The following is a 26,927-nucleotide window of genomic DNA, read 5'->3' as shown; positions in this document are numbered from 1 at the left end:
AAAAAAATAAACCTTTTTTTCTAATTAAAGTCTCTAATTAATATTCCCTCCCCATTCTTGTAAGAAAAAAGTCTCTGAATTACGCTACATGTAGGAGTACTGCTCCTGCAAGCCCTACCCAAGCCTCCTCTCTCTCTCTCTCTCTCTCTTAGTTACAGCTTATAAACAATTGAAACCCGTAAAGTGTTTCAGAGAAGATACATTGTTACCTAACTCATACATCTGTGCTTATTTTTAATTATATATATATATATAAATGAATTTCTTTCTTATTTTTTATTATATTATTTTGTTTTTCTGCATTTTATACCGGACCGTATTCACGACGTCAAGCGTGACGTCGCGATAGTTTATAGCGTCATTCTTAGAAATATTACATTTTGCGAAGTAAAAGCAACTATTCGCATTTAAATTACGAGAAAACTAACTCGAAGACATATTGATTTTTTTACATAGATTTATCGGAAATCATCTCTGAGTGAAATGACCAAAAGGGGAACAATTTCGTCTGCACCATTTAAAAAATACTGAGATTTTTTTTAGACGAAATTTTGCCTGAAAACGAGTCAAAAATGACGTTTTCCCTATAGAATTCAAAAGAATAGCGTCGAAAATGTTATGACAACGATGGTATGTTTGGGATTTAATAACGCAAAAACAATGCAGACGAATTTTATAACATTTTCACAGAATGTACAACAAAAGTAGAGATTCAAATAACTAATTTTCACAATATGTTTTCGAGCAATTTTAAAAGGTCACCAACGCCGCAACCTACGTTAAATTTTTTGTAATTCTTTTGATGTATTAATATTAAATTTTTGCAATGTAAAAGGTGAAGATAACTAAAAGTAATCTAACTCAATAAAATACAGTTAACAAAACGTATCGTGAACAGTGCAAAACACGGACTCCTGGAAACACAATAGATGTGATCAGATGCCTAGGAGGAGTAAACGCCCACCGTCGACCCATCACATTCGCTGTACGCCCTATGTATGATTATTTGATGTATACTGAGATCTGTTGTACATAACCTTACTTTTAGACACGGATGAAGTACAGGTATATGTTTATATCAAACATGATATATTGGATTATATGTTAATATCTGTAAGTTAAATATGCATTTCATTACAGAGTACTCAATACAATCAAAATTCAACATGGAATCTTTTATTTTTACTTACTGTTTGTGCAGTTGGTGTTATTGAAACCGGGAACACAGAGACATTCGTAGTTGTTTATGAGGTCTACACATGTTCCATTATTCTGACAAGGTTCATCCGCACATTCATTGATATCTACAAGTATAAATCAATTAAGTATTGATGTCATTCACAGCAAGAGTGTTTGCTAATTACTTAGTAGTATATTATACTTTTGTACAATATTTTTGGCATTAGGCTAAATGCCCGTGGCCATTTTATAAACTTTTCTACCTTCTGAAAAAGAAAAATTTCAAAATCTTTAACTTTTTAAGATATGGAATTAAATCAAGAATCATATAATATCAAAAATCATATTATATCAAGAATTTAACTGGATTTAAATAATTTTATCTGTGGCAAAATGTAAAGTGTAATAAGTGAAGTAAAATTAGTCTGCTTGGAAATAATGGCATGCATATGTATCAACTGATTACTATCCATCCTTCATAATTGCATTTTGATGAATTATATTTTTATTAAGATTCTTTATGGTGATTCGATCAATTATTTACTATTACCATTTGTGCAGTTCGTGCCATTGAATCCAGAAACACAAACACACTCAAAATCATTGATGAGGTCCACACATGTACCATTGTTCTGACACGGTTCCTCCACACATTCGTTGATATCTAAAAAAAAAATCCAATAAATTACTTACACAACCTAAATAAGCTATCATTCAGTCATATGTTACCGGATTTGCACAAAACTGCTGCATCGGTATACAGAGAGGATGCATGAAACACCAAAACGTTTGTACATTTCTCTATTCTGTTTGTACATTCTTTAAATAAAATCCTCGCACAAATTAGTCTAGCTCTAAATCTAAGCATCCTTGATGTTCTTCATTTTGCTAAAATAAAATAATTAGTAATAAGAAATAATAATGTGAAGAATATTTCAGTTTTGAATTTCATTAACTTACTATTTGTACAGTTGGTTCCATTGAATCCAGGAACACAGCTACAGTTGTAATCATTGATGAGGTCTATACATGTTCCATTGTTCCGACACGGTTCACTGGCACATTCGTCAATATCTAAAGAAATTATAACGTTAATATATTTTTACTGTAATGAATGCTAATTTGCACATTTTCCTCAGGAAATACTTACTGTTTGTACAGTTTGTGTCATTAAATCCTGCAACACAGTCACATTGGAAATCATTGATGAGGTCCACACATGTTCCATTGTTCTGACATGGATTTTCAGCACATTCATCAATATCTACCAAACATATGTGAATGAGTACCTGACTCAAATATTTTTATTTTTCGTAATTTTATTGATATATTAATACTCCAATAGAGCCACTGAAATCTCGTACATACATAACCTCAATGTTTGTCTATTTGGATGAAATACATGCATGATTTCATGTTAAACATGATTTATTGGATTATTTATCAAAACTTTTAAGTAAAAGAAAAACTTTCGAAATAAGCTTATTCACTTCAATCAAAGTCCAATATAGAAACTATTATCTTTTACTTACTGTTTGTGCAGTTGGTGTCATTGAAACCGGGAACACAGAGGCATTCGTAGCTGTTGATGAGGTCTACACATGTTCCATTATTCTGACAAGGATCGTTCATACATTCGTTGACATCTATAAAGACAATATAAATTTGGAATTATATGAAGAATTTAACTGCATGCAATGAATTTTTACTGTGGCAAAATATAGAATGTGATACGTGAAGTAAAATTAGCTGTTCGAAGATAGTGACCTGTAGAAAGTTAACCATCATAACTTGATAATAACATTTGGATGAATAATCTTTTATTTTAGACAACATTTAGTGATTTCATATATTATTTACAACTACCATTAGTGCAGTCCGTGCCATTGAATCCAGGAGAACAAACACACTCAAAATCGTTGATGAGGTCCACACATGTACCATTGTTCTGACACGGTTCACTGGCACATTCATCTATATCTAAAGGATGTACAACGTTATGGTAATATTTGTCTGTAATAAATGCCAATATGGACTTTTTCATTAGGAAAATACGTACTGTTTGTACAGTTTGTGTCATTAAATCCTGCAACACAGTCACATTGGTAATCATTGATGAGGTCCACACAGGTTCCATTGTTCTGACATGGATTTTCAGCACATTCATCAATATCTGTAACAAATGTATCATGTAAGACATACTTGAGTTTGAAAAAGTATTATTCGATGTTATTACTACATTTACTTACTCTCCTCACAGTCAGTTCCATTAAATCCTGGAATACAGTCACATTGGTAATCGTTGATGAGGTCTATACATGTTCCATTGTTTTGACAAGGGCTTTCAGCACATTCATCAATATCTGTAACAATAGTTCATGAAAGACGTACCCTACTTTGAAATACAGTTTTTAAATGTTTGGCCGCATATGATATTATTGAACAGTGAAAAATATCACTTATTCAATGAAAAAAAGTCTTTCACAGTTCCAAATGTAATGAAGTGTTTCATTTCGTCATTTATTTCATTTACTTACTCTCCTCACAGTTAGTTCCATTAAATCCAGGAACACAGCTACAGTTGTAATCATTGATGAGGTCCTCACATGTACCATTGTTCTGACACGGTTCACTGGCACATTCGTCAATATCTAAAGAAATTACAAAGTTTGCATATTTTCACTATAATGAATTCTAATATGCACCTTTTCCTCAGGAATACTTACTGTTTGTACAGTTTGTGTCATTAAATCCTGCAACACAGTCACATTGGTAATCATTGATGAGGTCCACACATGTTCCATTGTTCTGACATGGATTTTCAGCACATTCATCAATATCTGTAACAAATAATTAGCTTAGGTACATGACTTTAAAAGACAATTGTAGATTCTTTAATATTAAGCCTTTCCTTGAAAAAGAAAATCGTGATTAATTCTTCACTGACTCATTCACGTACTGTTTGTACAATTAGTGTCATTGAATCCTGCAACACAGTCACATTGGTAATCATTGATGAGGTCCACACAGGTTCCATTGTTCTGACATGGATTTTCAGCACATTCATCAATATCTGTAACAAATGTATCATGTAAGACATACTTGAGTTTGAAAAAGTATTATTCGATGTTATTACTACATTTACTTACTCTCCTCACAGTCAGTTCCATTAAATCCTGGAATACAGTCACATTGGTAATCGTTGATGAGGTCTATACATGTTCCATTGTTTTGACAAGGGCTTTCAGCACATTCATCAATATCTGTAACAATAGTTCATGAAAGACGTACCCTACTTTGAAATACAGTTTTTAAATGTTTGGCCGCATATGATATTATTGAACAGTGAAAAATATCACTTATTCAATGAAAAAAAGTCTTTCACAGTTCCAAATGTAATGAAGTGTTTCATTTCGTCATTTATTTCATTTACTTACTCTCCTCACAGTTAGTTCCATTAAATCCAGGAACACAGCTACAGTTGTAATCATTGATGAGGTCCTCACATGTACCATTGTTCTGACACGGTTCACTGGCACATTCGTCAATATCTAAAGAAATTACAAAGTTTGCATATTTTCACTATAATGAATTCTAATATGCACCTTTTCCTCAGGAATACTTACTGTTTGTACAGTTTGTGTCATTAAATCCTGCAACACAGTCACATTGGTAATCATTGATGAGGTCCACACATGTTCCATTGTTCTGACATGGATTTTCAGCACATTCATCAATATCTGTAACAAATAATTAGCTTAGGTACATGACTTTAAAAGACAATTGTAGATTCTTTAATATTAAGCCTTTCCTTGAAAAAGAAAATCGTGATTAATTCTTCACTGACTCATTCACGTACTGTTTGTACAATTAGTGTCATTGAATCCTGCAACACAGTCACATTGGTAATCATTGATGAGGTCCACACAGGTTCCATTGTTCTGACATGGATTTTCAGCACATTCATCAATATCTGTAACAAATGTATCATGTAAGACATACTTGAGTTTGAAAAAGTTTTATTCAATGTTATTATTACATTTACTTACTCTCCTCACAGTCAGTTCCATTAAATCCTGGAATACAGCCACATTGGTAATCGTTGATGAGGTCTATACATGTTCCATTGTTTTGACAAGGGCTTTCAGCACATTCATCAATATCTGTAACAATAGTTCATGAAAGACGTACCCTACTTTGAAATACAGTTTTTAAATGTTTGGCCGCATATGATATTATTGAACAGTGAAAAATATCACTTATTCAATGAAAAAAAGTCTTTCACAGTTCCAAATGTAATGAAGTGTTTCATTTCGTCATTTATTTCATTTACTTACTCTCCTCACAGTTAGTTCCATTAAATCCAGGAACACAGCTACAGTTGTAATCATTGATGAGGTCCTCACATGTACCATTGTTCTGACACGGTTCACTGGCACATTCGTCAATATCTAAAGAAATTACAAAGTTTGCATATTTTCACTATAATGAATTCTAATATGCACCTTTTCCTCAGGAATACTTACTGTTTGTACAGTTTGTGTCATCAAATCCTGCAACACAGTCACATTGGTAATCATTGATGAGGTCCACACATGTTCCATTGTTCTGACATGGATTTTCAGCACATTCATCAATATCTGTAACAAATAATTAGCTTAGGTACATGACTTTTAAAGACAATTGTAGATTCTTTAATATTAAGCCTTTCCTTGAAAAAGAAAATCGTAATTTAATCTTCACTGATTCATACACGTACTGTTTGTACAATTAGTGTCATTGAATCCTGCAACACAGTCACATTGGTAATCATTGATGAAGTCTAAACATGTTCCATTGTTCTGACATGGATTTTCAGCACATTCATCAATATCTGTAACAAATGTATTATGTAAGACATACTTGAGTTTGAAAAAGTTTTATTCGATGTTATTACTACATTTACTTACTCTCCTCACAGTCAGTTCCATTTAATCCTGGAATACAGTCACATTGGTAATCGTTGATGAGGTCTACACATGTTCCATTGTTTTGACAAGGGCTTTCAGCACATTCATCAATATCTGTAACAAATGTTCATGAAAGACGTACCTTACTTTGAAAAACAGTTATTAAATGTTTTGCCGCATTTGATATTTTTCAGCAGAGAAAAATATCATTTTAAAAAATATCACTAATGTAATGAAAAAAAGTCTTTCGCAGTTCAAATTTAATGAAGTGTTTTATTTGTCGTCATTTATTTCAATTACTTACTCTCCTCGCAGTTAGTTCCATTAAATCCAGGAACACAGCTACAGTTGTAATCATTGATGAGGTCCTCACATGTACCATTGTTCTGACACGGTTTACTGGCGCATTCATCAATATCTAAAGAAATTACAACGTTTATATATTTTTACTGTAATGAATGCTAATATGTATCTTCTTCTCAGGAAATACTTACTGTTTGTACAGTTTGTGTCATTAAATCCTGCAACACAGTCACATTGGTAATCATTGATGAGGTCCGCACATGTTCCATTGTTCTGACATGGATTTTCACTACATTCATCAATATCTACCAAACATATGTGAATGAGTACCTGACTCAAATATTTTTATTTTTCGTAATTTTATTGATATATTAATACTCCAATAGAGCCACTGAAATCTTGTACATACATAACCTCAATGTTTGTCTATTTGGATGAAATACATGCATGATTTCATGTTAAACATGATTTATTGGATTATTTATCAAAACTTTTACAAAACTTTAAAGTAAAAGAAAAACTTTCGAAATAAGCTTATTCACTTCAATCAAAGTCCAATATAGGAACTATTATCTTTTACTTACTGTTTGTGCAGTTGGTGTCATTGAAACCGGGAACACAGAGGCATTCGTAGCTGTTGATGAGGTCTACACATGTTCCATTATTCTGACAAGGATCGTCCATACATTCGTTGACATCTATAAAGACAATATAAATTTGGAATTATATGAAGAATTTAACTGCATGCGACGAACTTTTACTGTGGCAAAATATAGAATGTGATACGTGAAGTAAAATAAGCTAGTTTGAAGATAGTGACCTGTAGAAAGTTAACCATCATAACTTGATAATAACATTTGGATGAATAATCTTTTATTTTAGACAATATTTAGTGATTTCATATATTATTTACAACTACCGTTAGTGCAGTCCGTGCCATTGAATCCAGGAGAACAAACACACTCAAAATCGTTGATGAGGTCCACACATGTACCATTGTTCTGACACGGTTCACTGGCACATTCATCTATATCTAAAGGATGTACAATTTAATGGTAATATTCGTTTGTAATAAATGCAAATATGGACCTTTTCATTAGGAAAATACGTACTGTTTGTACAGTTTGTGTCATTAAATCCTGCAACACAGTCACATTGGTAATCATTGATGAGGTCCACACAGGTTCCATTGTTCTGACATGGATTTTCAGCACATTCATCAATATCTGTAACAAATGTATTATGTAAGACATACTTGAGTTTGAAAAAGTTTTATTCGATGTTATTACTACATTTACTTACTCTCCTCACAGTCAGTTCCATTAAATCCTGGAATACAGTTACATTGGTAATCGTTGATGAGGTCTACACATGTTCCATTGTTTTGACAAGGCCTTTCAGCACATTCATCAATATCTGTAACAAATGTTCATGAAAAACTTACCTCTTTGAAATACAGTTTTTAAATGTTTGGCCGCATATGATACTATTGAACTGTGAAAAATATCAATTTTAAAAATATCACTTATTCAATGAAAAAACAGTCTTTCACAGTTCCAAATGTAATGAAGTGTTTTATACATTTTCAACAGTGAAATACTGTGATTTATTTATTGAATAAAAGTGATATTCTCTCACAGTGTGAAGGGATACCAAAGTGATATTCTCTCACAGTTTGAAAGGATATCAAAGTAAGTAAAAATAATTTCTGGCCTGTCATACGACAGAGATAGAAACTAAACCGTCTTGAAAGAGACTAAAACTGCCAATTTCTTCCCAAATACGTTGTTAAAATCCATGTTACAATGTTTTCAATATCACAATTACTAAGCCGCTAAATTTGACGTCAGAGCCTATGACACTCTGTAAGGAAAGAGAGGCAAAGGGAAAATCAAAGAAAATGTAATAAACGGAAAATTCAATGTTTTGTAGTTGGATATGGAATTTATTTCATTCGTGAGACAGGATGTTTTTTTTTATATTTTCACTCGTGCTTCGCACTCGTGAAAATAGAAAAAAAAATCCTGGCCCACTCGTTAAATAAATTCCATATCCAACTACAAAACATTGAATATCCTCCATTTATTTGCCATCATTTATTTCATTTACATACTCTCCTCACAGTTAGTTCCATTAAATCCAGGAACACAGCTACAGTTGTAATCATTGATGAGGTCCTCACATGTACCATTGTTCTGACACGGTTCACTGGCGCATTCGTCAATATCTAAAGAAATTACAAAGTTTGCATATTTTTACTATAATGAATTCTAATATGCACCTTTTCCTCGGGAAATACGTACTGTTTGTACAGTTTGTGTCATCAAATCCTGCAACACAGTCACATTGGTAATCATTGATGAGGTCCACACATGTTCCATTGTTCTGACATGGATTTTCACTACATTCATCAATATCTGTAACAAATAATTAGCTTAGGTACATGACTTTTAAAGACAATTGTAGATTCTTTAATATTTAGCCTTTCCTTGAAAAAGAAAATCGTAATTTAATCTTCACTGATTCATACACGTACTGTTTGTACAATTAGTGTCATTGAATCCTGCAACACAGTCACATTGGTAATCATTGATGAAGTCTAAACATGTTCCATTGTTCTGACATGGATTTTCAGCACATTCATCAATATCTGTAACAAATACATATGTTAGGTAAGACATGCTTAAGTTTGAAACAGTTTTATTCGATGTTATTATTACAGACCCTAAAACGTGCTACTACACCTCAGAAACGAACTGTACTGTTCCGTGCAAGAAGCGTACCGTACCGCGCACAAAGTGAACCGTACCGTTCATGAATAACTTTTGAAATAATTATGCAAGCCACGCCCCGAAAGCATTCCGAATCTTGCAGTGACCAAATACAGTAAGTATTTTTTTTATATTTCTTTCGACGCAGCACCGGTTAAAGAAGGACAGAAAATAACCCTAGAGATTCAAAATATTATAATTACATGTAAGTTCCATGCATCTGGACTTACATCTGTTAATATAAGGAAACTACTCAAAACAAGTTACGACTTCAAAACAACTCGACAGAGTGTGAGGCGACTCCTTATTCGCTCTGCATGATCGGGTTGTGCTTGACTAACATTATTTTCATATTAAATGCAGCATCGTAATATTTCCGTGTACAATTTATAATAAATAAAAGTGAATTAAATACTTTATCGTTTATTTCTTTAGCTTTTATCTACCCTATTCTTGTCTCTATGAAACGTTATCGGAAAGCAAGACACATTGAAAAATGTATTAAGATTCTGTGCTATATTTTCCGAAATCAAGCCCTTAAAATCATTTTTATTCATAAAATTAATAGTTTTAGGGAGAAATGATTACAGAATTAGCAACAACAACAACAAAATGAAAAAAAAAAATAAATAAAAAATTACGAACTAAATTGTCATTTGAAAGGGGACATGTTAAAATGTAAACGCCTCTCAATCACTAGAAAAAAAATAAATAAAAGTGATGTATATATAAATAATATGTTTTGGTTTATACTCTTCAGACCAACCCAAGATGTTATTGCCAATATAACATACTGTCAAAAAGTTCGATAGCCACATTTTCGCATGGAATTTTCAGTTTAATACACGTAATCAAAAAACAAATCTGGATATATGTCAGAATTAATTTTTATTTAAAGCATTTTCCCATTTCATTTGCTTTATTCATTGAAACCTGCAGGTAAAACATGTTACCTGGAATTTACGCATAAAGCCCAGTTTAATTTAAAAAAAAAATGCTTAGTCCGTGCATGCAAGTTCATCCAAGTTTTTTTTGTTTTTGTTTTTTTTTTTTGAGAAACACTGTACATTTCTTGCCATGGTCTCGTTATCTAGACTGGCGTCCTTTTATACTTTCGTTATTTACTCTAAAACATTTGAAAATTCGATCAAGTATTGTCATCACACGTACACAGGTAAAAACTTAAGCTGTGTATATTGTACCGTATCTAATACAGTTAGTCCAGATATGCCTACATTCACACGTGTATCAACAGTTTGCTGTCTTAAACAGTAAGTCTACAACAAAGAACCAGTTTTAATCAGCAGATAAACAGAATTTCATGTTCAGTCAGCTTTTCTTCTAGATCTTCAATAAAAAAAATTTGGAGTTTAACAAGGAAACGATAAGGGGGGGGGGGGGGAGGGTAGCAATCGACACGGGCAAATTATTCATTTTCAGTCTTTGAGGACATGCATGGCTGCATATTATTTTTTTTCTAGGTTAACTGAAAACGGACTATTTATTTCTAACATTTCGAGATATTATTTATTTCGGAAATCTGTCTTTGCAGTCAATATATATTATATACATTTATACATTGTAGATGGAATTGTAGCTGTCTTAACCGTATTCTTGATTGTAATCTCCTTTCAGAAAGCGTTTTTACACATTGATGGAAAATTTATGTAAAAAGGAAAAGAATTACACACACAAAAAATAAATATTTTGCACTAATTGTGTGCACTTCTACCAATTACTTTTCAATGTATTTTTCCTAGTGAGCCAAAAACCTAAGGAATCTATGTTAAAAAAATTATAATTCCTCGTAAATAAAAATGAAAATAATAACTTATTTTCTTACTGTTTGTTTGATCATTCGGTCAAGATTTTTTTTAATGAAGCAACAGCGACAAGAACGTTTTTTTTGTTTGTTTGTATGTTGTTTAACGTCCCTCTCGAGAATTTTTCACTCATATGGAGACGCCACCACTTGCCGGTGGAGCGATGCAAATTTTGTCCTATACTCGGCATTCGGCCATTGGGTAGTGAGGGATCTTTTTATTGCCAGCACCTACCGCGACACGGGACCTCGGTTTATACGGTCTCATCCGAAGGACCGGTCTTCACGTCCCACAGTGGGATTCGAACCCGCGACGTATGGATCAACCCCTTACTCCGCGACTCTAGAGCAGACGCTCTAACCACTGCGCCACGCGGACGACAAGAATAGATAGAATGGTAGACGAAATGAAAGCATGAGGGATTTATAAAATCAAACTCATTTGTTTAAAAGTGTAATAAGTGAATAATTAAAAAAAAATAAGTGTATTCAATTGGGATAATTAAAAGAAATAAAAATGTGTACGCTTATTCTTTAAAAAAAAAATATACAGAAAGAGAGACCTTTACGGCGACGCAACCAAAATATTTTTTTATCCTTGTTATACACTGCTTGTTGATATGTTTCCAAGTTATTCAACCATACGGCGATGGTGTACCAAAAAAAAATAAATAAATAGACAACTAAAATTATTTTATTTTAAAAATTGAAAGTAGGTCATACAGAAAGTAAATTAAAAAGAGATTCAGTTAATAAGAGGACTAGTTACATTTAATAACGAAAATATAGCTGTAAAAAGGAAATATTTATAACAGCTTTAACTTAAAAACAACTTATCAAAAATGCTTGCGACACCGTCCTTCCATTTATATAAAATAAAGAGATTATAATAAAGAAATAAACGACTTTACTAAGTAGCCAATCATAAACTAAAGCGCACAGGCTCCGCCTAGTTCATTTACATACCATTCACCAAAGCGTACCTTTCACAAAACGAATCGTTCCGTGCAAGAAGCGTACTGTACCGTGCACAAAACGAACCGTACCATTCACAAAGCGTACCGTTCCGCGCAAGAAGCGAACCGTACCGTACACAAAACGAAACGAACCGAACCGTGCAAGTGGTGTAGTAGCACGTTTTAGGGTCTGTACATTTACTTACTCTCCTCACAGTCAGTTCCATTAAATCCTGGAATACAGTCACATTGGTAATCGTTGATGAGGTCTACACATGTTCCATTGTTTAGACAAGGGCTTTCAGCACATTCGTCAATATCTGTAACAAATGTTCATGAAAGTCGTACTTTACTTTGAAATACAGTTAGTAAATGTTTTGCCACATTTGATATTTTCAAAGTGAAGTGAAAAATGTCATTTTTAAAAAGATCACTTATTTAATGGACTGTTCATTATCTGTATATATTTCACAAACACTATTTCACAGTTGAAAATTTAATGAATGGTTTCATTTCTCGTAATTTATTTCATTTACTTACTCTCTTCACAGTTAGTTCCATTAAATCCAGGAACACAGCTACAGTTGTAATCATTGATGAGGTCCACACATGTTCCATTGTTCTGACACGGTTCACTGGCACATTCGTCAATATCTAAAGATATTAGAATTTTATTCTATTTATTATTGTAATGAATACCAATATGTATCTTGTTCTCAGCAATTACTTACTATTTGTACAGTTTGTGTCATTAAATCCTGCAACACAGTCACATTGGTAATCATTGACGAGGTCCACACATGTTCCATTGTTCTGACATGGATTTTCTGCACATTCATCAATATCTGTAACAATAATTAGGTGAGATACATGACTGAAAAAGACAATTGTAGATTCTTTAATATTTAGCCTTTCCTTGAAGAAGAAAATCGTGATTAATCTGATTCACTGATTCATACACATACTGTTTGTACAATTAGTGTCATTGAATCCTGCAACACAGTCACATTGGTAATCATTGATGAGATCCACACATGTTCCATTGTTCTGACATGGATTTTCAGCACATTCATCAATATCTGTAACAAATATATTATGTAAGACATACTTGAGTTTGAAAAAGTTTTATTCGATGTTATTATTACATTTACTTACTCTCCTCACAGTCAGTTCCATTAAATCCTGGAATACAGTCACATTGGTAATCGTTGATGAAGTCTACACATGTTCCATTGTTCTGACAAGGGCTTTCAGCACATTCATCAATATCTGTAACAATAGTTCATGAAAGACGTACTCTACTTTGAAATACAGTTAGTAAATGTTAGGTAGCATTTGATATTTTTCACAATAAAGTGAAAAATATCATTTTTAAAAAGATCACTTAATTAATGGAATGTTCATTATCTGTATATATTTCACAAACACTATTTCACAGTTGAAAACGTAATGAAGTGTTTCATTTGTCGTAATTTATTTCATTTACTTAAAGATATTAGAATTTTATTATAGATATATATTTAATAATGAGGACCTTAGATCACTAATTTTGAAAGGTCCTAAATTTAGGGAACCCCGATCCTTCAACTGGCGTCGGAATTTCATAAATATTATGGATTCAGTAGAAGACTACGCCAGGCGATGGGCCAGACATGAAAAAGGAGACCTTGACACTTTGTCAGAATGGATTAAATGTATCAGATGTATGTTAAAGGTGCTTAGACACAGATTTGAAGTTAATATTTTCTCAAAATTTCTGTATAATATCACGACTTATATATTGCAATAGCATTTCACACGGAAATATAATTAAAAACTTATTTTATCTGGAAATTATTGGTACTACGAATTCCTGGACGCGTCTGATTAACACATCCTTGCACTTTCACAAATTTTATCTTTATCCTTAATATTTAAGAAAAGAAGCGATTTTGTTTTGTATTAATGAAAAACATTACATCTATAATCCAGAAAATTCAGAGTAGAAATGTGCAAAAGCAAACCCCCTCACTAATATCGTCAGCCCGTGCTCAGTGTTGTGTACAGAGTTTAACAAATTGAATACACCCGTGAAACGTAAACTGTTTTTGTAAACAGGGCACGAGAGCTCTGTTATTGTTAATGTTTACGATTCACTGGGTGTGTTCAATTGTTAAAGTCTGCACACACCACTGAGCTCGGACTGACAATACTGTGAGTGGGTTTTGCTTTCGAACATTTCTACTCTAAATTTTCTGGATTATAGTTTTAATACTTTTCATTTATACACAACAAAACTGCCACTTTTCTTTAGTATTAAGAATAAAATTAGGAATTGTGAAAGTGCAAGGATGTGTCAATCAAACGCGTCCAGAAATTCGAAGTTTTAATAACTTCGATATGAAATAAGATTTTTATTATATTTTAGTATGAAATGCTATAGCAACATATAAGTCATGAAATTATACAGAAAATCTGAGAAAATATTAACTTCAAATCTGTGTCCAAGCGCCTTTAAAATCACGCATTAAAAGATTGAGGGGCAATATGAGAACCATCTATCCTTCTGTATTCAATAATCCAGAAGTGAAAAAAGAATTAGATAGATTACATGAACAGTACGTACTGGTCTCTGCTGACAAAGCAGGTAACAACATTGTCTTTGTTTGTAAGGCTCAATATATTAAATGTTATCAAGAGGAACTTGGATTTAATTCTACAAGTGGTAGTCCAACTTATACTCGTAGTTCCCTTTCTAAGGAAGAAATTCTTCAAAATCATATGTCAGTTTTGAATATTTTTAATATTCCAAACAACCAAAATGGATTTGAATTACCATATTTATATTGGATTCTGAAACTTCATAAAAATCCTTACAAACAAAGATACATAGCAGGTTCCAGTAAATGTTCAACCAAGCCTCTTTCTTACTCCTCACTAAGATATTAACAGTGGTGAAGGAGAAACTTCAAGAGTACTGTGCAACAATATATTCGAGAAGTTGTGTAAATCAGATGTGGATACTTAAAAATTCCAAGGAACTTTTGGAAAATTTGAAATCACAAGATTTTTCCAAAATCAACAGCTTAAAAACTTACGACTTTTCTACTTTATACACAACCATTCCCCACGATAAATTAAAGTCCAGGCTTTTTGATATAATTGACAGCCGCTTTTTCAATAAAAATGGAACTCGTTAATATACTTATCTTGTCATTGGTCATTTGCAAAATTATTTTGTTAAAAAACATTCTGATTGTACACACAAGTACTCTGAAGTTGACATTAAAAAGATGCTTGAGTTTCTGATTGACAATATCTATGTGGATTTTGCAGACCAGGTCTTCCAACAATCTATTGGAATTCCCATTGGTACCAATTGCGCCCCGTTATTAGCAGACCTTTTTTTTGTATTCATATGAAGCAGAATTTGTCCATAATCTTGTACGTGAAAAGAAGAAAACACTTCCTGTGGCCTTCAACTCGACATTTAGATATATCGACGATGTATTGTCAATTAACAATGGCTATTTTCATTCTTATGTCGATACGATATATCCTGGTGAGCTTGAGATAAAAGATACCACAGAGTCTGACACATCTGTTTCATATTTGGATATTTTACTTGAAAAAGACGTTAATGGTAATCTAACAACCAAGCTTTATGATAAACGTGATGACTTTAACTTTTCAATCGTCAACTTCCCTTACTTATGTAGCAATATACCTTCATCACCTGCATACGGGGTATATATCTCTCAGTTGCTTCGATACGCAAGAGCATGCTCTACGTATGTACAATTTCTAAAACGAGGTAAATTATTGACAAACAAGTTGATGAAACAAGAATATCAGCTGTCTCGTTTAAAGTCATCATTTCGTAAGTTCTATGGTCGATACAATGACCTTGTCAGCAAATACAATTTATCATTGAGTAAAATGCTGACTGACGTTTTTTCATACTAATTGTTAGGCCATTATTTACACATTGAATTGTCGACGGATTTTTCCGTTATTTCCCGATCATGACAATGAGCACACGGCTGGTGTGACCGGTCGGCAGGGGATGCTCACTCCTCCATGGCACCTGATCCCACCTCTGATGTTTAGAGGTCCGTGTTTGCTCTGCTCCTATTTTGTATTTTTTAATTGACTTTTGAGCTTGAATACTGTACATTATCTCCATATATTTCATTTATTACTGTAATGAATGCCAATATGTATCTTGTTCTCAGGAAATACTTACTGTTTGTACAGTTTGTGTCATTAAATCCTGCAACACAGTCACATTGGTAATCATTGATGAGATCCACACATGTTCCATTGTTCTGACATGGATTTTCAGCACATTCATCAATATCTGTAACAAATATATTATGTTAGACATACTTGAGTTTGAAAAAGTTTTATTCGATGTTATTATTACATTTACTTACTCTCCTCACAGTCAGTTCCATTAAATCCTGGAATACAGTCACATTGGTAATCGTTGATGAGGTCTACACATGTTCCATTGTTTTGACAAGGGCTTTCAGCACATTCATCAATATCTGTAACAAAATGTTCATGAAAGACATACCTTACTTTGAAATCCAGTTATTAAATGTTTAACTGCATTTAATATTTTTGAACAGTGAAAAATATCACTTTTAAAAATATCACTGAAATGAAATGAAAATGAAATGAAAAAACAGTCTTTCACAGTTTCAAATGTAATGAAGTGTTTTATTTGTCGTCATTTATTTCATTTACTTACTCTCCTCACAGTTAGTTCCATTAAATCCAGGAACACAGCTACAGTTGTAATCATTAATGAGGTCAACACATGTTCCATTGTGTTGACAAGGATTTTCAGCACACTCATCAATATCTGTAACATATACATTGTAAGACGTATCTGTTTTAAAAGTAAAAGATATTCAATATTTTGCAGTTGGATATGTAATTTATTTGATAAATGGGACAATATTTTTTTTCAAATATTTTCAAGAGTAGGAAGCGCAAGTGAAAATTTAAAAAAAAAAAATAGGCAACAGCAAGAGTTTTCTTTTTCTAATGAATAAGGTTTTGAATAAATTCAGCTTCATTTGAATACAAAAATAGGTCTGTTAATCAATAGATTAATAATAATCAATAGATAATCAATTGATCAATATAAATATACTATAGATGTGGTTCTTCTGGGTCAAAAGTCCCAACAATAAGGTTTCCACTTTCAGAAACAAGTTCACAATTTCATGTGACAATGGATAAAAAGGTCTTTCAGACCTCTTTGTATTGATTTCATTACAATTATGTGCTAAGCGATACACTCGACTAACACGACCTCACAAGTTCTAGCCGAGTCACAACTCATGGCGACAACAATGAGCTGACATACACGTATAATCCTTAAAAAGCATCAACTTGATAGAGATTTGTTTGATAAGAAAATATTCCGTTTTTAAATCGGCAGCCAATCATATCACTCATTTATAACTGAAGTAATATTCAAATCAATTCCTCTCGAAAAATCTTTCACAGTTGTTTCACTTGAATAATATTGAATTATATACTCACAGCTTTCAGTTGAATACTGGGTACATTTTGATATTGTGAACTTTTACTTCAAATCAGACTTGCTATTTAAAAGCAGTTCGTTGACCACACCTTTGTTTTAATTCTAGCTAAATGAACATTGAGTTTACTAATATAGATCTTTTTTCATTTTTTTTCAATTGAAAATACAAAAACAATTGATACTGAAAATATTTTTGTTTTGTTTTATTACATCAAGATGAAAAAAGTCACTTCTGATGCACTAAAACAGTGCACGTTTCTAAAATGTTTGGGTTCTATTTGACAGGACGTAAATGACCACGAGTACATCCGTACAAGGAATATACATGCAAAGGACTAGTAATTGTAAAATATATGCACATTCTTTTGATTTTAATGATATCAATTTTAAGAGAAATAACAAAAATAAACATAAATGTATCAGAATTTGTCGACTGCTTGGTTACTCAGTATTCTGACTCTCCATCACTTTTATTAACATTAGAATACAATTTGTCAAAACGCTAATAAACTATAAACCGTATGAACATTTAAAAGAAATGACTTTTAGTACACCTGTAAAAAAATCCGCGACTTTTTTAACCGTTGATTTCTCGTTAATATGTACCATGTGGAAATAAACTATATCTATAAGACTTTTTTTGAATGACTTCATCTAGCACTGATATACAATCACCATTTGTGCAGTTTGTTCCATTGAATCCAGGAATACAAAGACATTCGTAATCATTGATGAGGTCCACACAAGTTCCATAATTCTGGCAAGGTTCGTCAGAACATTCGTCAATATCTAGCAAAAAATATTATAAGCATTATATCTTTCCTTGAAAGGAAATCATAATTTATTTTCCTCTGTTTGATACACTTACTGTTTGTACAGTTTGTGTCATTAAATCCTGCAACACAGTCACATTGGTAATCATTGATGAGATCCACACATGTCCCATTGTTCTGACATGGATTTTCAGCACATTCATCAATATCTGTAACAAATATATTATGTTAGACATACTTGAGTTTGAAAAAGTTTTATTCGATGTTATTATTACATTTACTTACTCTCCTCACAGTCAGCTCCATTAAATCCTGGAATACAGTCACATTGGTAATCGTTGATGAGGTCTACACATGTTCCATTGTTTTGACAAGGGCTTTCAGCACATTCATCAATATCTGTAACAAATGTTCATGAAAGACATACCTTACTTTGAAATACAGTTATTAAATGTTTGGCCACATTTGACATTTTTGAACAGTGAAAAATATCACTTTTAGAAATATCACTAATTCATTTAAAAAACAGTCTTTCACAGTTCAAATGTAATGAAGTGTTTTATTTGTCGTCATTTATTTCATTTACTTACTCTCCTCACAGTTAGTTCCATTAAATCCAGGAACACAGCTACAGTTGTAATCATTGATGAGGTCCTCACATGTACCATTGTTCTGACATGGATTGTCAGCACACTCATCAATATCTGTAAAATATATATTGTAAGACGTATCTGTCTTTAGAGTAGAAGATATTCAATATTTTGCAGTTGGACATGTCATTTATTTGATAAATGGGACAATATTTTTTTCAAATATTTTCTCGAGTAGAAAGCGCAAGTGAAAAGTTTAAAAAATCTTGTCTCAAAAGTAAATAATTTCCGTATCCAACTACAGAACATTGAATTTCCTGTGTATTACAGTTTCTACTTCTGATATTTTTTTCTGCTTCTGTTTTTTCGTGACGTAGTTTCGTAGGCTGTGAGCCCATAGTTAAGCGGTTGTAGCTATGCAATTGTGAGATTGAGGTTCAAAACACGGAATAAACAATAACTTCCAAAAATGTTGATTGTTTTACTCCGTTTCAAGATGGTTCATATACTTTAGCTATCTTATGACGAGTGTGCTTTTTTCTTTATAACAATTTCATGAAGGGAAAGAAACTCGGGAGTATTGAAGCACATTTGATTTTTTCACAGTAAAAATGTCAGTTTTATTATATGTGTGATAGGCATGATTTTATATTGATTTTAATAAATAGTATTTTTATTTTCAAATGCCTTTGAAAGTTAAAAATAACTTTCAATTCAAGATTTAAAATAAATATGCTTAATTTTAATATTAAATATTTAAATAATTCATAATCACTCTCTGTACTTATAGCCTAGAAATCGCCAGAGTTCTTAGATTACATCTGAACTTTTAACCTTGAATAAATAAATAAAAATAATCATTGGTTGATATTTTCTCTCCAAAACCTTCAACTCCTTTGTCCAGAGTGTCCAGCTTAATAGTAGTCCGGGAGTCCACTAACAGTAAGTTGACTTTATGACACTTGTTTACTATTAATTATTTATTAATTCACATTAATAATTGTTTGAATGAATGAGGCATATGAGGAAATTTATTTAATCATTTATATTTACGTTTGTCAAAGCTGATGGACTATTTGAACCTTGCAATAAACGAAATGTTTTTATGACACAAGGGATATTTAGTGTATAAATGTTATGAATTGTAGATAATCCATTACAAAACATAGACTACTGTACGTATAATCAATTAGGATTCAAACCTATAGTTTGGTATATATAGAAGATATTCAATGTGTTGTAGTTGGAGATGGAATTTATTCCACGAGTGGGACAAGATATTTTGACATTTCACGAGTGCGAAGCACGAGTGAAAATATATTTTAAAAAATCCTGTCTCACAAGTAAAATAAATTCCATATCCAACTACAAAACATTGAATTTTCTGTTTATTACATTTTCTTTGATTTTCCTTTTGCCTCTGTTTTTATTAACACAGCGTCATAGGCTTTGACGTCATAATTGAGCAGTTGAGACGTCATAACTTAGCAATTGTAAGACTAAAAACATTGTTACATGGATTTAGCAATTGGCAGTTTTAGTCTCTATGAAGACGGTTTAGTTACTATCTCTATCTTATGATAGACCAGACATTATTTCTTACTTACTTTGATATCCTTTCACAGTGAGAGAATATCACTTTGGTATCCTTTCATACTGTGAGAGAATACCACTAAAATTCAATAAATAAATCCCAGTATTTCACTGTTGAAAATGTAATAAATATATATTATTATAACAGTAACTTGATCGGAAGAGCCGTATCACCTCGAGTTGACAGGCGCGGATCATCAGATCAAACTCGACGCTTCGCGTCTCGTTTGATCTGATGATCCGCGCCTGTCAACTCGACGTGATACGGCTCTTCGGATCAAGTTACTGTTATAATGATAAATCTATTATATACCCCTTTACAACTAGCAAAGTAAAATAAAAAGAAACTTTTTGGATCAATTACATAACTTTCATCCATTAAACAAACCATTTTGTCAAGGAACTTTTTGATGCGCGAGAATAAAAACGTCATTTATCTGTGTACTACGTCATCAGTTTCAGAGAGGGGTGATATGGATTCAGAAAACCACAGTGTGGTGATCCGGAACGTCGGATCACAGCGTCACGTGATTGTGTGAATTCAACAGTAAAACTGAGTGACAAACAGTTGGGTATATAATAAATGTAGCTACATGTACATGTATATAAAGGTAAATATTTATTATTACCATTTTGTATTTAAAGTCAAGAGAAATAACAATTTGACATGTGTCAGTATTTATTTTTTACCTAATATTATGTAGAAAGCATATGTTTTTATGATGAAACTTGATTCTGCTGTTAAATGTGATATTCAATTTATATGATGTGCTTTATATTGTTTTTCAGAATCTCTCGTCAACTTCCAGTTCTATCTTCAAGTAATAAACAATAAACAACAGCATAGCCTAAAATCATCTTTATGTAATACTGTTCTGATACAAATGGATAAATTACAGCATTACACTTTTGGAAATGTAATAAAAAGTTTATTTGTCATAACTTATTTCATTTACTTACTCTCCTGGCAGTGAGTTCCATTAAATCCAGGAACACAGCTACAGTTGAAATCATTGATGAGGTTCTCACATGTTCCATTGTTCTGACAAGGATTTTCAGCACATTCATTAATATCTGTAACAAATAATTTTGAAATGGTTTTATTTGTCGTTATTCTTTTTTTACTTTCCTCGCAGTTGGTAACACATTGACATTCGTAGTTGTTAATGAGGTCTACGCATGTTCCATTATTTTGACAAGGTTCATCTACACATTCGTTGATATCTATTCAAACGAATCAAGTTACTTATTACCAGATTTGAAGTAAAATGTGTTTTCTAAAAATTTACGTGGTACATGCACAAATAGCCATCATGTATATATCGTATCATTTATGGCATTTTGATGAAATATGAAGATAACGAACATTATTCAAGCTCAAGGTCCATTAAAACAATACAAATCGGGAGCAGAGCAAACTTGTGCATCCAAAAACATCAGAGGTGGGATCAGGTGCCATGGAGGAGTGAGCATCCCCTGCCGACCAGTCAAACCCGCCGTGTGCTCCTTGTCGTGATCGGGAAATAACGGAAAAATCCACCGACAATTCAGTGTGTAAATAATGGCCTAACAATTTGTATGAAAAAACGTCAATCAGCATATGACTTAATGATAGATTGTATTTGCTGACAAGGGCATTGTATCGACCATAGATCTTACGAAATGATGACTTTAAACGAGAATTTATTCTTGTTTCATCAACTTGTTTGTCAGTAACTTACTTCTTTTTAGAAATTGTTCATACGTAGAGCATGCTCTTGCGTATCGAATTAACTGAGAGAAATACACCCCACATGCAGCTAATAAGGGTACATTGCTGCATAAGTAAGGGAAGTTGACGATTGAAAAGTTAAAGTCATCACGTTTATCATAAAACTTTGTTGTAAGATTACCATTAACGTCTTTTTCAAGTAAAATATTTAGATGTGAAACAGATGTGTCAGACTCTGTGGTATCTCTTATTTCAAGCTCACTGGGATATATCGTGTCGACATATGAATGGAAATAATTATTGTTAATTGATAATACGTTGTCGATGTATCTAAATGTCGAGTTGAAGGCCACAGCAAGAGATTTCTTTTTCTAATGAATAAGGTTTTGAATAAATTCTGCATCATATGAATACAAAAAATAGGTCTGCTAATCAATAGATTAATAATTATCAATAGATAATCATTTGATCAATATAAATATACTGTAGATGTGGTTCTTCTGGGTCGAAAGTCATAACAATAAGGTTTCCACTTTCAGAAACGAGTCTAAAATTTCATGCGACAATGGATAAAAAAGTCTTACAGACCTCTTTGTATTGATTTCATTACAATTATGTGCTAAGCAATACGCTCGACTAACACGGGCTCACAAGTTCTAGCTGAGTCGCAACTCATGGCGACAATAATCCTTAAAAAACATAAATTTGATAGAGATTTGTTTGATAAGAAAATATTACGTTCTTAAATCAGCAGCCAATCATATAACTCATTTACACCTGAAGTAATTTTCAAATCAATTCATCTGGAAAATCTTTCACAGTTGTTTCACTTGAATTATATTGAATTAGATACTCAATGCTTTCAGCGTAATTCTGGGTACATTTTGATATTGTGAACTTTTACTTCAAATCAAACTTGCTATTTAAAAAGCAGTTCGTTGATCACACTTTTGTTTTAATTTTAGCTAAATGCACATTGTGTGTTTATTACATAGATTTTTTTTCATTTTTAATTCTAGCTAATTGCATATTATGCGTTTACTTACATAGATTTTTTTTTTCATTTTGTTTTCAATTAAGAATACAAAAATAATTGATACTGAAAATATTTTTGTTTTGTTTTATTACATCAAGATGACAAAACTTCTGATGCACTAAACCAGTGCACGTGTCTGAAATGTTTGGGTTCTATTTGACAGGTGGTAAATGACCACGAGTACATCCGTACAAAGAATATACATCCAAATGACTAGTAATGGTAAAATATATGCATATTCTTTTGATTTTAATGATATCAATTTTAAGTGAAATAACACATATGAACATAAATGTATCAGAATTTATCGATTGATAGGTTACTCATCTCTGACTCTCCATCACTTTTATTAACATTAGAATACATTTTGTCAAAACGCTAATAAACTATAAACCATATTAACATTTGAAAGAAATGACTTTTAGTACACCTCTAAAAAAATCCGCGACTTTTTAGCCGTTGATTTCTCGTTAATATGTACCATGTGGAAATAAACTACATCTATAAGACTTTTTTAAAAATGACTTCATCTAGCACTGATATACAATCACCATTTGTGCAGTTTGTTCCATTGAATCCAGGAATACAAAGACATTCGTAATCATTGATGAGGTCCACACAAGTTCCATAATTCTGGCAAGGTTCATCAGAACATTCGTCAATATCTAGCAAAAAATATTATAAGCATTATATCTTTCCTTGAAAGGAAATCATAATTTATTTTCCTCTGTTTGATACACTTACTGTTTGTACAGTTTGTGTCATTAAATCCTGCAACACAGTCACATTGGTAATCATTGATGAGGTCCACACATGTTCCATTGTTCTGACATGGATTTTCAGCACATTCATCAATATCTGTAACAAATATATTATGTTAGACATACTTGAGTTTGAAAAAGTTTTATTCGATGTTATTACTACATTTACTTACTCTCCTCACAGTCAGTTCCATTAAATCCTGGAATACAGTCACATTGATAATCGTAGATGAGGTCTACACATGTTCCATTGTTCTGACAAGGGCTTTCAGCACATTCGTCAATATCTGTAACAAATGTTCATGAAAGACATACCTTACTTTGAAATACAGTTATTATTCAATGATATTTTTTAACAGTAAAAAAAAATCACTTTTAAAAATATCACTTATTTAATGGGAAAAATCCCAGTCTTTCACAGTTCAAAATGTAATGAATGGTTTCATTTCTCATAATTTATTTCAATTACTCACTCTCCTCACAGTTAGTTCCATTAAATCCAGGAACACAGCTACAGTTGTAATCATTGATGAGGTCCTCACATGTACCATTGTTCTGACACGGTTCATTGGCACATTCGTCAATATCTAAAGATATTAGAATTCTATTATATTTATTACTGTAATGAATGCCAATATGTATCTTGTTCTCAGGAAATACTTACTGTTTGTACAGTTTGTGTCATTAAATCCTGCAACACAGTCACATTGGTAATCATTGATGAGGTCCACACAGGTTCCATTGTTCTGACATGGATTTTCAGCACATTCATCAATATCTGTAACAAATGTATTATGTAAGATATACTTGAGTTTGAAAAAGTTTTATTCGATGTTATTATTACATTTACTTACTCTCCTCACAGTCAGTTCCATTAAATCCTGGAATACAGTCACATTGGTAATCGTTGATGAGGTCTACACATGTTCCATTGTTCTGACATGGATTGTCAGCACACTCATCAATATCTGTAACATATATATTGTAAAACGTATCTGTCTTTAAAGTAGAAGATATTCAATATTTTGCAGTTGGATATGTAATTTATTTGATAAATGGGACAATATTTTTTCAAATATTTTCAAGAGTAGGAAGCGCAAGTGAAAATTTAAAAAAAAAAATCTTGTTCTCACAAGTAAATAAATTCCGTATCCAACTACAGAACATTGAATTTCCTGTGTATTACAGTTTCTACTTCTGATATTTTTTTCTGCTTCTGTTTTTTCGTGACGTAGTTTCGTAGGCTGTGAGCCCATAGTTAAGCGGTTGTAGCTAAGCAATTGTGAGATTGAGGTTGAAAACACGGAATAAACAATTACTTGCAAAAATGTTGATTGTTTTACTCCGTTTCAAGATGGTTCATAAACTTTAGCTATCTTATGACGAGTGTGCTTTTTTTCTTTATAACAATTTCATGAAGGGAAAGAAACTCGGGAGTATTGAAGCACATTTGATTTTTTCACAGTAAAAATGTCAATTTTATTATATGTGTGATAGGCATGATTTTATATTGATTTTAATTAATAGTATTTTTATTTTCAAATGCCTTTGAAAGTTAAAAATAACTTTCAATTCAAGATTTAAAATAAATATGCTTAATTTTAATATTAAATATTTAAATAATTCATAATCACTCTCTGTACTTATAGTCTAGAAATCGCCAGAGTTCTTAGATTACATCTGAACTTTTAACCTTGAAAAAATAAATAAAAATAATCATTGGTTAATATTTTCTCTCCAAAACCTCTAACTCCTTTGTCCAGAGTGTCCAGCTTAATAGTAGTCCGGGAGTCCACTAACAGTGAGTTGACTTTTTGACACTTGTTTACTATTAATTATTTATTAATTCACATTAATAATTGTTTGAATGAATGAGGCATATGAGGAAATTTATTTAATCATTTATATTTAAGTTTGTCAAAGCTGATGGACTATTTGAAACTTTGCAATAAACGAAATGTTTTTATGACACAAGGGATATTTAGTGTATAAATGTTATGAATTGTAGATAATCCAGAACAAGACATAGACTACTGTACATATAATCAATTAGGATTCAAACCTATTGTTTGGTATATATATAGCGGATATTCAATGTGTTGTAGTTGGATATTGAATTTATTTCACGACTGGGACAGGATATTTTGATATTTTCACGAGTGTGAAGCACAAAATATATTTTAAAAAATCCTGTCTCACAAGTAAAATAAATTCCATATCCAACTACAAAACATTGAATTTTCTGTTTATTACATTTTCCTTTTGCCTCTGTCTTTTCTTAACACTGTGTCATAGGCTTTGACGTCATAATTGAGCAGTTGAGACGTCATAACTTAGCAATTGTAAGATTAAAAGCATTGTTACATGGATTTTAGCACTTGGCGGTTTTAGTCTCTATGAAAACGGTTTAGTTACTATCTCTATCTTATGACAGAACAGACATTATTTCTTACTTTCTTTGATATCCTTTCACACAGTGAGGGAATATAACTTTGGTATCCTTTCATACTGTGAGAGAATATCACTAAAATTCAATCAATAAATCACAGTATTTCACTGTTGCTAAAATTCAATCAATAAAGCACTGTATTTCACTGTTGAAAATGTAATAAATGTAGCTACATGTACATGTATAAAAGGTAAATATTTATTATTACTATTTTGTATTTAAAGTCAAGAGAAATAACACTTTGACATGTGTCAGTATTTTTTTTTTTACCTAATATTATATAGAAAGCATATGTTTTTATGATGATACTAGAATCTGCTGTTTAATGTGATATCCAATTTATATGATATGCTTTATATTGTTTTTCAGAATCTCTCGTAAACTTCCAGTTCTATCTTCAAGTAATAAACAATAAATAACATCATAGCCTAAAATCATCTTTTTGTAATACTGCTCTGATACAAATAGATAAATTACAGCATTACAAGTTTGGAA

At 32.0% G+C, this 26,927-nt stretch overlaps 1 protein-coding gene across 1 annotated transcript in view; it reads right to left on the bottom strand.

The window, feature by feature from the left end:
• Window positions 1-26,927, bottom strand: part of LOC133196798 (fibrillin-2-like) — a 52,580-nt gene that overhangs the window by 6,921 nt on the left and 18,732 nt on the right. The window contains 48 exon segments of the mRNA XM_061332659.1: window positions 1,191-1,304; window positions 1,730-1,843; window positions 2,140-2,253; window positions 2,330-2,443; window positions 2,712-2,825; window positions 3,046-3,159; window positions 3,239-3,352; window positions 3,429-3,542; window positions 3,717-3,830; window positions 3,906-4,019; window positions 4,139-4,252; window positions 4,329-4,442; window positions 4,617-4,730; window positions 4,806-4,919; window positions 5,039-5,152; window positions 5,229-5,342; window positions 5,517-5,630; window positions 5,706-5,819; window positions 5,939-6,052; window positions 6,129-6,242; window positions 6,433-6,546; window positions 6,623-6,736; window positions 7,016-7,129; window positions 7,351-7,464; window positions 7,544-7,657; window positions 7,734-7,847; window positions 8,545-8,658; window positions 8,735-8,848; window positions 8,968-9,081; window positions 12,521-12,634; window positions 12,712-12,825; window positions 12,946-13,059; window positions 13,136-13,249; window positions 16,206-16,319; window positions 16,396-16,509; window positions 16,716-16,829; window positions 18,195-18,308; window positions 18,388-18,501; window positions 18,578-18,691; window positions 18,883-18,996; window positions 21,436-21,549; window positions 21,601-21,699; window positions 23,774-23,887; window positions 23,967-24,080; window positions 24,157-24,270; window positions 24,457-24,570; window positions 24,648-24,761; window positions 24,838-24,951. Of these exon segments, the coding sequence (XP_061188643.1) occupies window positions 1,191-1,304; window positions 1,730-1,843; window positions 2,140-2,253; window positions 2,330-2,443; window positions 2,712-2,825; window positions 3,046-3,159; window positions 3,239-3,352; window positions 3,429-3,542; window positions 3,717-3,830; window positions 3,906-4,019; window positions 4,139-4,252; window positions 4,329-4,442; window positions 4,617-4,730; window positions 4,806-4,919; window positions 5,039-5,152; window positions 5,229-5,342; window positions 5,517-5,630; window positions 5,706-5,819; window positions 5,939-6,052; window positions 6,129-6,242; window positions 6,433-6,546; window positions 6,623-6,736; window positions 7,016-7,129; window positions 7,351-7,464; window positions 7,544-7,657; window positions 7,734-7,847; window positions 8,545-8,658; window positions 8,735-8,848; window positions 8,968-9,081; window positions 12,521-12,634; window positions 12,712-12,825; window positions 12,946-13,059; window positions 13,136-13,249; window positions 16,206-16,319; window positions 16,396-16,509; window positions 16,716-16,829; window positions 18,195-18,308; window positions 18,388-18,501; window positions 18,578-18,691; window positions 18,883-18,996; window positions 21,436-21,549; window positions 21,601-21,699; window positions 23,774-23,887; window positions 23,967-24,080; window positions 24,157-24,270; window positions 24,457-24,570; window positions 24,648-24,761; window positions 24,838-24,951 (5,457 nt within the window).

This window comes from Saccostrea echinata, unplaced genomic scaffold, assembly GCF_033153115.1.
Source record: "Saccostrea echinata isolate AGI-Se365-2 ecotype Australia unplaced genomic scaffold, CSIRO_AGI_Sech_v1 ptg000001l, whole genome shotgun sequence".
Lineage (NCBI taxonomy): Eukaryota > Metazoa > Mollusca > Bivalvia > Ostreida > Ostreidae > Saccostrea > Saccostrea echinata.
This window is presented reverse-complemented; position numbering and strand designations above follow the sequence as displayed.